A 13,753-nucleotide genomic window follows, 5' to 3' on the forward strand; every position below is an offset into this window, starting at 1 on the left:
ATCGAATTTCCTCGATAATATCATTCCACTGAGCACGTGGTTAGCATGTGCATATATCTGCTGTGGATAGATGCGTTTATTACTATGATTATTTTTAATTTTTCATGGAAGAAGTCTTGATAATTGTTGGTTTTTTAAAACTCAAGAAAAAAGATAAAATATGTCCTAAACATATGTGTTTACGGCGGGTCTTATTTCTGTTTGTACATATATTGAGTACATATGTCTATTTTGTTTAGCAGTTAGATATAAAAAATAGGCAGTTAGAGGATTTCCTTCAGGCACCTCACATAAATAGCTAGATTGTTTGCAATGAACCATACATTGTATGGAGTAATGTTTGGACATAAAAAAGCATCATGTCTCCTTATGTTGACAACGTTGTAAGCTCTCGCTCATTGAACATACGAAGCTTGATAAAATATATTGAGTCGTTTCTTTGAAATTAAGAAGCAAGCACAGTGTTTGCAAAGAAAGGTCCATTGCATATGCTATGTTTATCATCGCAAAAAAAAAAATGAGAGTCTACCCCACCCCCCCTCCTCCGAAAATCCTATGTTTGTTTTTCAAAATAGTGCTAAAGATTCAAAAATTTCGCATTACTAAATATGTGATGGAACATGTACTAACCTTGTAAGACCATTTGTTATAAAAATCCTTATAAGACCATTTGTTATAAAAATGTTTGGTTGCCCTCTCTCCCGATCTATTGCCTAGAAATGGCCCGACTCAATTTTTTTTTTATATCTCATTACACGATTTTTTTTCTTCCATCAACAAATATGTTTAAATGTTAAGGAATTTTTTTTCTCACCTATAAATACGGACCCAATAATTTTTCCTTGAGTTGAGAGGACCACCAAACGTCATTTTAAAGATGGTATAAAATATTTAATTATGTTGAATTTTTTCTTTTATACTCTGTAGAATTGTAATTTTGACAAAAAGGCCAAATAAAAGAAAGTTTTTTTTTTATTCATTAAATCTTCTAACCTACTCTAGTTATTTCATTCCTTTTCAAATGTTGCTCCGCTGTAATGAAAATTGTAAATGTTTATTTGACAGAGTATACGAGGGGTGATAAAAAAATAAACGATATCTTAGGTATTTGATAGTTATATTATTGTTGAAATATTCAAGTATTTTTCAAAGTGTAAATTGGAGGTCTTTGATAGCATATTGCTTAATTAAAAACACATCCCTTTTCAAACTTGCTTTCACCGGGCAACATAGCAAGTATCATATTTAACCATCTGCCTTCCTTCACTAAAACGATCTATCCAATCATTGATTGAATTTAGAGGATGTCATTTGTCTTAATAAACTGTGAACAAATTCTTATACGCTACTTCAAAGGCATGTTTAAGATATACCATAAATGTTTTTAAGTCGTTTGTTGAACGAGTTCCACAAAGATAAGCATTTTTCGTCACAAGTACCTGCATAATGACGTCATTTTCACATTGTAAGAAAAACTTTATTCAGCATATGCTATTTATAGAACTTGTGTCTGGCTATGTGTGCACCAAATTTGTTTCTAATCTGAATTGTGGTTTTGTAGAGATAGTTCGCGAACTTTTTGATCACCCCTCGTACTAGTAGGTACTAAAACAAGGTCATTCATATCGATTTTATGTGTTTAATTTCTTTGTGTTTCATTGGTGATAAATAAAATTTTGATAGATATTATGCTATCTGTGGCAAACTTACAAACTCTTAATTCTTAACTTTGATGGTACTCATTTTTCCTTACCATGAATCAAAGAGTTTAAGATTTTTTCTTTTATATCAATACGTACACTATTTGACAACTGTTCGATAATAAAACTAAATAAATTACTTCAAGCCACACTATAACACATATCCTCTTTTAAAAGTGTTCATATTATTTGAAATATTTTGCAACTGTAATTCACCTCTACATTTAAAGATTGTTATGTCCCTCAATATTAAGAAGAGGTCTGAAAAACAAAATTTTGTGCTAAAAATAGACCACGTGCTGCTATCCATGAACTACTTTCATGGTTCTTTACACTCTTTTTGAAGACAACGATACCTTATTTTGAACTTGAAATTATCATTTAAAAATGCAAAATTTAGACATTTTCTCAACAAATGGTTGTAGAGAGAACATTAATGCACAGTTTGCGTATTTTTTGGAATTTTTTAAGGCTCTGCTGAATTCTGCAGCTGCGCAGTTCTAAGGAGCATATCAAAAGCATTTTTCTGCAAAAGTATAGATTATATATGCACAACATGCATTCAGTTATGTATATTTCTTGTATCTTTATCATAAGGACTTAAAATTTGATCAAAATATAATGTATTTTAGCCATTTGAGGAAATGTTTACATTTTGTTCTCACTGTACTAAAGGTGGCCGTACATTCCCCTTAACAAATCTTTGTAAAATTTTACGGTTATAACGAACTCTGATGCAACGAATTTACGGATATAGCGAACTGATTTTGAGCCCCGTTGAGATTAAATATAATGAAATTTACATCTTTTATAACGAACTTTCAAAGATCTTAAAATGAGATAAATTGAACTGACTTTATTTTCTTTTAGCATCTTTATATGACATTCAATTCATTATAATAAAATCTTAGTTCTCGAAAGTATGTTTTGTAATATTTGCTTCCCTGACATATTTTGTAGTTACACTTGAAGGAAAACATGCATATTGCGAATTCGGTACATATGGTTATATGAATTTGTGCGCATTACGGATATAGCGAATAAAATTTACAGGTCCCCAGGACTTCGCAATAACCGAGGTTTACTTACTCTGTTATCACTTCTTCATGCATGTAATATTTCATATTCATTATACTGTACAGTGTATATATCTTCTCTTCACTATTTTGTCAGTTATGAGAATAAAGTTCAAGAAATACAAATGAACCCACCAGCTAGCCGTGCTGTTGTTTATTGATGGAGTAATAGATATATTACGACTGTGACACATATTATACATGCCTGTTTATTATTACCTGTGATAAAAATATAAAATAAATCATGACTTTTGACTCTGTGACCTTGACCCTAAAGCTTAACCTACTTTTCAAAAATGTTGCATTTGCTTATAACTTTTGATTGATATGACTTTCACATTTGACATGCATACATTAATTACTCATAAGAAATCAAGAATTTCCCAAGCATGCTATGGTTTTTACCCCTTGGCATTGATGTTTTACCTTATATTCAAAATATATTTAACTCTCCTAAAAGATGATTAGGCAAATGAGTAAAATGAAGGAGTTCAGGGTAGACGGAGCTTTTAGCATAAAAACATCAATTTTCGACCCCCATTGACCCCCCAGAGCAAAAAAAAAATTCTGAAACCTAACTGCACATCCACATGACACCACCAACCATCTTCTTTCTTTAGAAAATTCGGGTATAAAAACCCAGATATGCTTGGGTCTTTATCATTACATGAATTCCATATATAAGCATAAACATGTATTCTTGATGATTTTATTATGTTCATCAAACTGGGTCAAAACATTTTTATTTCTTCTTATGGTGGTTGCAATCTTTAGGAGAGGGTTTTGGTAAAGTTACCTCTAATGATTTAGCACACACAAATCTGTAGTTTTTCTGGTCTTGGCTAAAACTATACATCGGCAGAGTTTACTGATACCTAATCACAGAAGATTACCTTAAGATACAGTCTTTGGAAAAATAATGTTACACTAATATCATCATACATGTATTACAACGTAATTCATCATTTGATATTCATCTTTGACAAAACAAGGATTATGACTTCCTGAAAATGTAAAGCCAATCTTTTTTGAATGCACTGACTTAAAATGATATAGTACATTATGCCATGATATAGAGTACAATAAAATCACTTCAGATATTTGATTTTCTTCACTTGTTTGTGATTGAACTGAGCAACAAACAGATTGTCATTTGTATCTGTACACAGTCCCCAGGGTCTACTCAGTCCACAGTCTATGTAACGGAGGAACTGTCCATCCTGGTCTATGATGAGGACACAGTCATTGTAATAATCAGCTGTAAGGATGCGACTCTGACTGTCTGTTGTGATACCTAGTGGACGGAATGGTTTATTCTTTGGAGCAGGAGTATGTCCAGTGTACCTGAATCTCAGTTTCCCGGCCTGATTGACCACCACTACCATTTTAGCTCCATCATCAGACACACAGATATCCAGGTTCCTGTTCTCAGTTATGTATCTGTCATAAAGACCAAATGAATAGAGAGGTTTACCTTTATCATCAAACTGAATAGTTTGCGATTCTGTGGAGCCAGAGTAACGGACAACTTTTGTCTGGTTGGCATAATCACTGTACATGATAACCAAGAGGTCACCAGAAAAGGTACTACAGATACCACGAGGTCTCCAGTTCTGTAGTCTGATCAACTCCTTTATCTTTTTCTTCTTCACAATGTTCACAGTTCTGTCATCATAATCAGTATAAACTAAATCTCCAGTTTTTGTCACTGCTATGTCAAATGGCCAGTTCCCTGACTTGGTTTTGATTAACTTGAGTAGTGATCCCTGATTGATGCTGTAGAGTTTCATGCTGCTGTCACCTCCACTTGTCCAGATTTCTTCATCACTCAGACAGGCTACATTGAGAAGGTCTTCATACTCAGTGTCTATGGTGGTGACAGTCTCTGGTTCTGGTGGTGAAAACTTCGTACTGTAATAGTGTTCATCTGAAGTGAGAGAACTTATCGTTAAAATTCCATACATGTCATGAAATTCTTTTTCTTGAATTTTTCCTGGCATGAATTTAAGTGAAGCTGGCACAATTTTTTCTGGAAGTGTCTTATATCTGTCTACATTGAATTTAACGCCGAACAGTTTTGACAAGTCATTAGAGTTTATAGTGGCATTGACTGCATCAATTTCATCCTTGATGTCAGACATTGTCTTCTTTATTTCATTCAGATGTGTCTGTAGAGTTCGTAACTGTGTGTTTTTCATCTCATCAGCTTCAGCTTTAAGTTTCTTGACAAGTTTGTCAATTTCTCTGTGCCAGTCCTCTCCATGTTTTGTTATGGCTGTTGAGAGATCTCCATATTCCTTTTCTAGCTGACTCATTCTGTTTTGTACATCGGAGGCAATGTCCTGGTAGGTTGGGTAAATTGTCTCTCTCAGTTCGATATTTTCTTTGGATATTTTGTTCTTTTGTTCATCCAGAATTTGCAAAATTGTTATAAACTTATGACCAAGATGTTGATCAGATGCAATACAAGTGTTGCAAACAGGCATGACACATTGCTTACAGTACATTTCACATCGTTCTTTGCTATGAGTTGTACATCCAGGGTAGAGGGGAGTTGATTTCTTGACCTGGTATTTGACGACCTTGTGCTCCTTGGATTCATCAGAAATCATGTGTTTTCCTACACAAGCTGTGCACAGGTTGACAAGACATGTATCACAGTGCATATGTACCACAGCGGTCTCACACAGGTCACATCGCAATACGTCCTGGGCACTGGTACTGGGGTCCATTGTTCGAAGTTTTGTCTCTTGAATATAAAAAATCCTTGTGAATATTTATTGACAAACAATATAGGAGATAAAACAAAAAATATAACAGAAATGTGTTTCAGGAAAATTGAAAGCTTAGTATCCTGATGTATAATGATGTTTCTTGTGATCAATTAAATCGTTCAGTTTTTCAATAGATTATAGGCATAGGAAAAATAAAAATAAATTAGAATGGGTCGAAACAGCTTTAATTTCCGAGATTTTCTCGTGTTGAGCTATGACTAGTAAATTGTACTAATTTTTAATGCCTAAAGATGACTGTGAAAATTGTAAAATTATTCAAAAAGTTAACACCACTAACTAAAGGCACAGTTATTTACAATTTAGCATATATATATATATATATATATATATATATATATATATATATATATATATATATATATATATATATATATATATATATATATATATAATGTGTAATGTGCACAGGAAAAGCCGCTGAGAAAAGAGTTCTTAATAAAGAGATGTTTACAAAAATAGTGAAATCCAATGATGAAAGAATATATTAAAAAGAACTCATTTGAGGTCATTTTAGAAATTAGAAATATGTACTCTTAAGAAATAAGCCTACCTGAATTTTAGGAGACAATGATGGCTTCCGCCCAGTGCAAGTTCTCTTTCTCTTTACTCAGGTCACATGACTTTAGCCAGTTTAAATCTGTCATGTGTTTTTATACTTCCTGGTAAACATGTCTAAAAACAATTTAAAAATATCGGCGTTCAGAAAGATTGAATTTTTTACTCGAGCACAAAACTTGCAACACTTTAATAGAAAGAAAAAAAATTGAAACTTTGCAAGGAGCAAGCTATAGAACTTTTAAACCAATAATATCTTGGCAAGTTTGATAGAGGAGTTTATCCCATTTTCATGATTTTAAATTGAATGATTTATTTAAGAATGTATAGAGATACAAAGTTTAGTATGTACTTATACATGTTATAAGCGCAAAAAATATCAAAGTTCTTTGTAATTTTATTGTACAAAGTATTATTAAGTAAATTGTGATAAGACAATTTTTTTATTAAAAAAGAAGTGGTGAAAAATTTCATTGAATACATTAAAAATCCTTGTTCACTGAGATAAAAGAAAATATGATAGGTGGAACCAAACGACAATATATTGATCGTATTGATTGCAAGGTCTCACGATGTGCATATCGTAGAAGTATGTGTGTATCATGATACGGTACCAGTTAATGTTCATTGTCTTATTTGAAAATTCTACCTGTAAAATGAAAAAAATTTAATGTTACAAAATGATTGAAAATAGGGTAGCAATGAAAAAATACAATGGTTAGACTATATGTTCACCTATAAATAACTTTGGTTAGGTGTCTCAACTTCTTCTTTTTTATATGTTCTATAACTGTAGAGGTTAGCAAGCGAAAATATGTAAAGATATCTGTTAATTTAACTGTTGATTAAACATGATACATGTTGTATTGCATGACCATATTGTGATATGCATCGTATCGTTAGGTAGCTTGCAATACTCAGGCCTAGAAGTATTATCTTGTTAATTTTCCTAGCAAACATATATATAATTCAATACATGTATAAGAACAGAATGCAAGATTCTAATTTTTTTTCCTCTGGGCCAATACAGTGAGGAATTTTGAGGCAATTAAGATTTTGAAATTTTAAACATGGTAAATGAAAGACACACCATTAAGTTGTGATGATTATATAATCTGACATTTACTATTGAATGCTTATTTATTAGATAAGACGCATGTTCTTTGGTCTTCGGATCAAGTTAATGCTATAATAATGATAAATTTATTATGTACCCCCTTATAACTAGCTAAATATAGCAAAGTAAAACTTATAAAGATCAATTGTATGTACTAGTTACATCAGTTTCAGCAGGTCTGGACGATTTCTAAATATGGAAGTCAAGAACGATAACTGAAAGTTGCTATTAATACACAGAATAAACAAGGCACTAATCCTTCTGACCAATCAGATAACAGCATTTAGACAAACCCATGAGAGAATAAATAAAACACGTGGTTTTTAAGTTTTTTGCTCAAAAGATTTTTTTAGAACAAATTTTTTGTAAACTTTATGCGCATTTGGGAATAATATAATATTTATGACAATTCTACCGTGAACAAACACGATTTAAAAGCTTGGAATACGTTTTAAGTGGGATAAAAAAAAATCTGTCTCTAGAAGTTAGCAATCCCAAAAGTTTACTTAAGTTAAAAGATTGATATATATACGGCAAATTTTCAGTTTTTAGAACCTAATATAAAAATCTTATCGAAAAGATAACAGTCTTTATTATTTTTGAGTGTTTATTACAGAATACTAGTAGTCCATGCAGTTTCATATATGCGAGGTAAGATATTGGGATAAAACGCATTCATGTATAATTACAGGACTCTCTTTTCTCCACGTTAAACGCCTTTTCTTATGCCCATTTTAAGTCTGCATAGTTAAGTATTCGGCGCTCATGAAACCCGTGATAATGCAAAACAAAATGTGTATACTCCATGCGATAAACACTTGTGTGAACTGATCTATACACATGGAATTTAAGCATTATCGATGAAAATCGGACGGCTAAGCAAAATTTTATTTACTATCATATAATATATTCTGGTAAATGTTATAATTGAACTTGATAAAAACTTGCTGGTGCGATATATACCTCCGTAAACGATTACATTCTATCGTGCATTATATTTTTCTTTACCGAGAGAAAAATGTCAAGGTTGTTCACGGTAAAAATGTGGGGAAGGAATACCTTATTATGTTCCCCAAACGAAGTTGGGGAACATATTGTTTTTACTCTGTTTCTTATTATTATGTTCCCCAAACGAAGTTGGGGAACATATTGTTTTTACTCTGTTTCTTATTATTAAGGTCTTCCGTCTTCAGCGGAAGACCTTCTTGTTATTCTTAGGTTTCTTTTTCACTTTTATTATTAAGGTCTTCCGTCTTCAGCGGAAGACCTTCTTGTTATTCTACTGTTTCTTATTATTATTATTATTATTATTATTATTATTCTTATTTTTTTCCCCAAAATTTTGTGCAGGCGATTTCTCCTAAACTATTCAGTGGATTTCAATAAAACTTTCAGGAATTATGCGTCATTATATGAACTTTGTTCATCAGAAGGAAAATTTGGAATGCTCACCCTTGGTTCCAAGATATTGACAGTTTTCTGATTTTAAAATGAATTTTTGTCCCCCCTTTTTTTCAAAAATGGCTGAAGATATTAACTGGAGACTTATTAGAGATGATAGATAATGTCTTTAAGATATGTGAAATTACCTTTTCGTGCGTCGTTAGTACTTCCGGTTGCTACTGGAAGCGAAATAAAAAAGTCTGCATTTTCTAACTTTTTTGTTTTTCAATATTTTTCATTTATTTTTGGAATGTTAATAGAAATCCTTCTTATAATGTTTACTGTATAATTTGTTTGAATATTGATAGATCCAAATTCTAGATATCAACATTCAAAAATCTGAAGCGGGTCCAAAATGGCGGCTGTCTGTGTCAACTTCGACATTTCGCAATAGGGGTTTTGGGAGGCAGCCGAGCGTTTGCTCGAACGAAAGTAAATAATGATGAAATGTAAAAAAAAAAAAAAAAACCACTGGGATTGTCACGTAGTAGTTACGTGTCAAACTAAGTTTAAATCCATGGTTGTGTCATACGTCTTTTATAATTGGTTTTGGCTGGTTCTCAAAGTAGAAAAAGGAAAAGACTAAATGTGCAAATGAAATACGACACCTACTATCATTTTTGTTTGCGGGAAAACAGATCTTAAATCGTAGTTATAAGGAATAGTTTTTAAGAAACAATATCAATGTATTTAGTAAGTATTAAATGTAACAACTGTTTTTCTCATGCACACTTGAGTCATATTAAACTAATAGAAAAAAAAACAAACATAAAAAAAACATTTTTTTTTTATTTAGAAGAATGGAGTTTATATTAACATTTTTGTCTTAAAGATCTTATTTAAGTTATTGAATATCGAAGGTATCTGATTCCTTGGCCGTCTTTTGGCGACACATGTTTTTCGGCGAAACATTTCAACCTTTTCATGAAAGTTAAACTAATCGGGAAAGTTTAGTATGGGTATGAACAGGAAATTTGAAAAACTAAAAAATTATATCAGTTTCACTGATTTAGTGTTACTTATCTATATATGTCATAGAATGTATAAATGTGTTAAATAATGTATCGTAACTCGCCTTCGTAGTAGACAAATGGTCTGATGTAGAAGTCAACAGAAGTGCAGAAATTGATAACATGGACACTTCTATTTATTGAATTACATGGAATGCATATACATGTAAAGATAAAGAAGTTGACAGTATTATCATTTCATTAGTAATAGATTATCTCTGGTATATTACTGTTAAAACTCAAGTAACAAATTCCCATGTGAGTTTTCTAGAGCTAAATTTGTCTAGCTAGCTCTAAAAAGACTATTAATCTCCCTGGCACTGTTTTTTAGGCTATGAGCACAAAGTACTGGTACATTTATATAGGTATAAGCAATATAATTCTTTAAATAACATTTTGGTTGCCATGGTCTTTGAAGTCTTTAATATTGTAAACGTCCCTGTGGATAAAGTAAATGAAATATTTTCCCATCAATTTTACATTTCAGCATATCTATTAAATGATGCTTAAAATTATCCTTAAAGTAGACTTAAACTTTATGTACATGAAACTTTCGATAAAAATAGTTAGGAACCAAGAAAATCATAATTGAGATTTGGAATGCATGTTTTATTTTTCACATTCGAGCACAATTATTTTATTTCTCGCACAGTCTTTAAGTACTATAATTTTTTCTTCTTTTCGCTACATTTTTTTTTATTAAATCGGTTGAATCATATCTAATGTGTAAATAGCTAATGTTTGTACACAAACAGAAAAACAAACAAAACTATGCTATCAATTTTTGTTTTATTCAAATGCTGAAAACAATCAGAACATTTCATATAAGTGACTCGTGAACTAATAAAATTATTCGTTATCAATACATGTAAAGGAAAGGGTATACATATTATATATATTATATCATCTCAATGTACATGCATATGTTATAATGGATATCAAAATACAGTTAAAACGATATTCAAACTGTTCATGCATATAAAATAAATATATAAATACATGTTTATATATGGAAGATAATTTCGTCATAAATTAACATTGTTATAATTTTTTTAAAATAATAAAACAATGTTCCGGAAACTATAATAAGAGAGGGAAGTCTCGCTATGAATGGGGGAAGGCTGGCTATATAGTGAGCCTTCCCCCGGAAGAACGGCTATATATAGTGAAACTTCCGTGGGGGAAGTCTCGCTATATAGCCATTCTTCCGGGGGGAGGCTTAACAACATAGCCATCCTCATGAAAAAATAAATAAAATTATATAGTGAGCCTTCCGATGTCAAAGCCTCAGTCAAATGGGGGAACTCGTACTTCCGGTTTTAAAATGAACTTGTAAATACGACACCAGCACATATTGGGATTAATTGCTACTTAGCGGACTGTTACCAAGGAAACAATGTACATGTACAAGTTGTTAAAAGTGAACTTTTAGCTTCATTAGGATTTCATTTGCCATGAAATCGAATAAACGTCTTATATGACTTACCTTGAATAGTACTTATGTGGCAGAACTCAAATTGAATATCTTTAAAAAAAAAAATGTTGACAATGGCAATAACTTCTCTGGTCTCTTGATTCGGGCATTGCTTCAATGTACTTCTAATGTAGAATAGTTTCCCTGATATTCACAATTCAAAACTTTCTTATAAGTAGGAGGTATTTAGGAACATTCAGCATCAAAATTATGCATTTTACCAATTTTTGATATCTTTTTCATAATATTGTTTACAAAAAATGTGTGGTTTTTTCGTTGACATATACTTCTTTTCATTTATGTCTCTCCTCATCAATGATATGGTGACCTATACATTTTTTTTTTGTAATTATTGAAAAATATAAAGTATATTAAATGAAAATAAATTTAGATTTTGCACTTTGAACCATTAGACTTGTGAGGGTGGAATTATTTAATGGGAAAATTAGGACCACACCAACACCTTTAAAATTGATCATCATTTATAAGAAAATGTGCTTTTTTAAAAGGTAGATCATATTCAAACATACAGAGTGTAAATTTTGTATTAAAGTCTTGACAACCATTTACCAGCTAAAATGAAATATAATTTGTCCTTGGCATATATGTTCCAAGGCTCTTTTCTCTATCACTTGGTCACATTTTATCCTATAATAGCTTTTTGTTTTTACCTGTATGACTTTATAAAATTCAATTACCCTGTATTTTTTTTTTTACTTTTTAATAATTTGTTACCATAGTAACGTATGTAAAAGTTGATTTACCAAACATGATTATAATGCATTTAAGACACCAGGCCGTCAACTTTAAGAAAAAAGTCATTGCCAATATTCTTTACTTTGCTGTAAATGTTTACTATGGTGCTCTATATATGATCAGCATTTTTTTAGGTTAACAAACCTGCCACTCACAAGATTTTGAATTCTCAGGGAAAAAATAAATAAAATTGAGAAAAACCGTTTTATCTTTCCGATGTCAAATTTGAGTCGGGATCGAGATTTCAAATTCACGAAGTCGTACTTCCGGTTTTAAGATGAACTTGGCGGGTAAATAAATGTAGATCTGCAAAGTACATGGTAGCACCATATATTGGTTTAGTGTAAAAAAAATTCACGATAGGAGTGCGATTCAAAACGTTTCATCCATTCAGAGGATAATTAAATGCCGACGACTTCGTTGCACAGTGACATGTTGGTGAGATAATTATGTACTTGTATATCAGTATCTTTGTATCATTTTCCTCCCACAGGTTTAAAACTGCCAGTGGTAGCTATTTCCAAAGACGATGTTTAGGTATCAGTTATAGGTTAAAACCTTAGCTTAATTCTTCAGAAAAGGATAAACGAAATCATGTACCAGTCAATATGGATTACATGTATCAAAATAGCCCGACCTTTTTTAAATTAGAAAACTATAGGCTAACTATAGGCTGATCGTATATAAAATTTAATAATTTTGCTATGAATGTACTAATCAGTCAAAGTAGGCAGGTCATAGTGGAAATGTAAACAAACCTACGTAAATTCACTCAATCTAAAAAAATTCTCTAATTGAATTTCGGTTCGAACACATGCGTATGGTCCACGTATTGCAGTCCTTTTTTAAAGGACAGCAACTTGTTTCTCTTTTTAACCTTACCATCTTTATGGGTCAGTATCCTAGAAATAAAATCATTATGAATATCCTTATTAATATGATTTTCATGTTTCTCCATACTCTGGCAATACAGGTACAGATCGAAATTGTCCTATAACGTTTGAAATTTCAAAATATTAATAGGTAACTTACAAAGGACAAAGAGGGAAAAATGAGCGATACACCGACAATGGGAGATAACTCTAGGAATGTGAAATTCGACTATTGCTTATCTATCTGATATAATGAATAAAACTATGAGAGATATGGGACAAATAGTGAAGTCCATTTGAGGAAGAAATAGCCTAAAGAAATATTTCAACTCTTAAAAACAAGTATATACAAATATATACAGGCATGTAGTATCGTTTGAATGTGGCAGGCAGAAAAATTGTTTTAAGCTTAACTGAAGAAAAATCCAGATTCATGGGTATTTATCATGTTTATTGAAAATACTTTTATGATGTCTTTTTCTATTTCATGAGTGTTTATCGAACATAAACGCGCACTTTACTGAAGTACAAAACATCTAAACATTGTTTACAAACCTCATCTCACACCTAGTATAATATTACAGGAATAAGTATGTCAACTCTAGTGTAAGCATTTAGGAGATTATTTTCAAAATTATTAATGATAATAGCGAGGCGGCGCGAAGCACCGCTCGCGTAGCGAGCTCAACAGGCTAACGTGAACGAACAGAGGAAATTCAGGTTGAAATTGCAATGTTTTCCAAGAAATTTTTATGAGTTCCTACGTGAAATAATTCCTATATTCAATAATCCTTTGCGGTGCATAGCAAATATAAAACTAGCAACAATTTACTGATGCAAAAAAATTCAAAACAACGATTTAACAATCTCATTTTGCCACAAATTTTATAAATTGCGTCCTAAAAATTTTAGGTCGATATCGTTACTTCATTATCCCCAACCTGTACATGCTGTG

At 31.6% G+C, this 13,753-nt stretch overlaps 1 protein-coding gene across 1 annotated transcript; it reads right to left on the bottom strand.

Annotated features, from left to right (window-relative positions):
• Positions 1 to 3,842: 3,842 nt before the first annotated feature.
• On the bottom strand, positions 3,843 to 6,198 carry LOC134233523 (tripartite motif-containing protein 55-like). The gene is made up of 2 exons (XM_062715495.1): positions 6,122 to 6,198; positions 3,843 to 5,525 (listed from the first exon to the last, which is right to left on the bottom strand). Exon 2 carries the CDS (start codon positions 5,506 to 5,508, stop codon positions 3,865 to 3,867), a length of 1,644 nt encoding a protein of 547 aa, XP_062571479.1. The 5' UTR covers positions 5,509 to 5,525; positions 6,122 to 6,198; the 3' UTR covers positions 3,843 to 3,864.
• Between the last annotated feature and the right edge of the window lie 7,555 nt (positions 6,199 to 13,753).

Source organism: Saccostrea cucullata, unplaced genomic scaffold (assembly GCF_032062105.1).
Source record: "Saccostrea cucullata isolate Sc308-1 unplaced genomic scaffold, CSIRO_AGI_Scuc_v1 ctg4077, whole genome shotgun sequence".
Classification (NCBI taxonomy): Eukaryota; Metazoa; Mollusca; class Bivalvia; order Ostreida; family Ostreidae; genus Saccostrea; species Saccostrea cuccullata.

Excerpts from the sequence above, each read along its gene's own strand:
- LOC134233523 (XM_062715495.1), bottom strand. The coding sequence starts at position 5,508 with ATGGACCCCAGTACCAGTGCCCAGGACGTATTGCGATGTGACCTGTGT.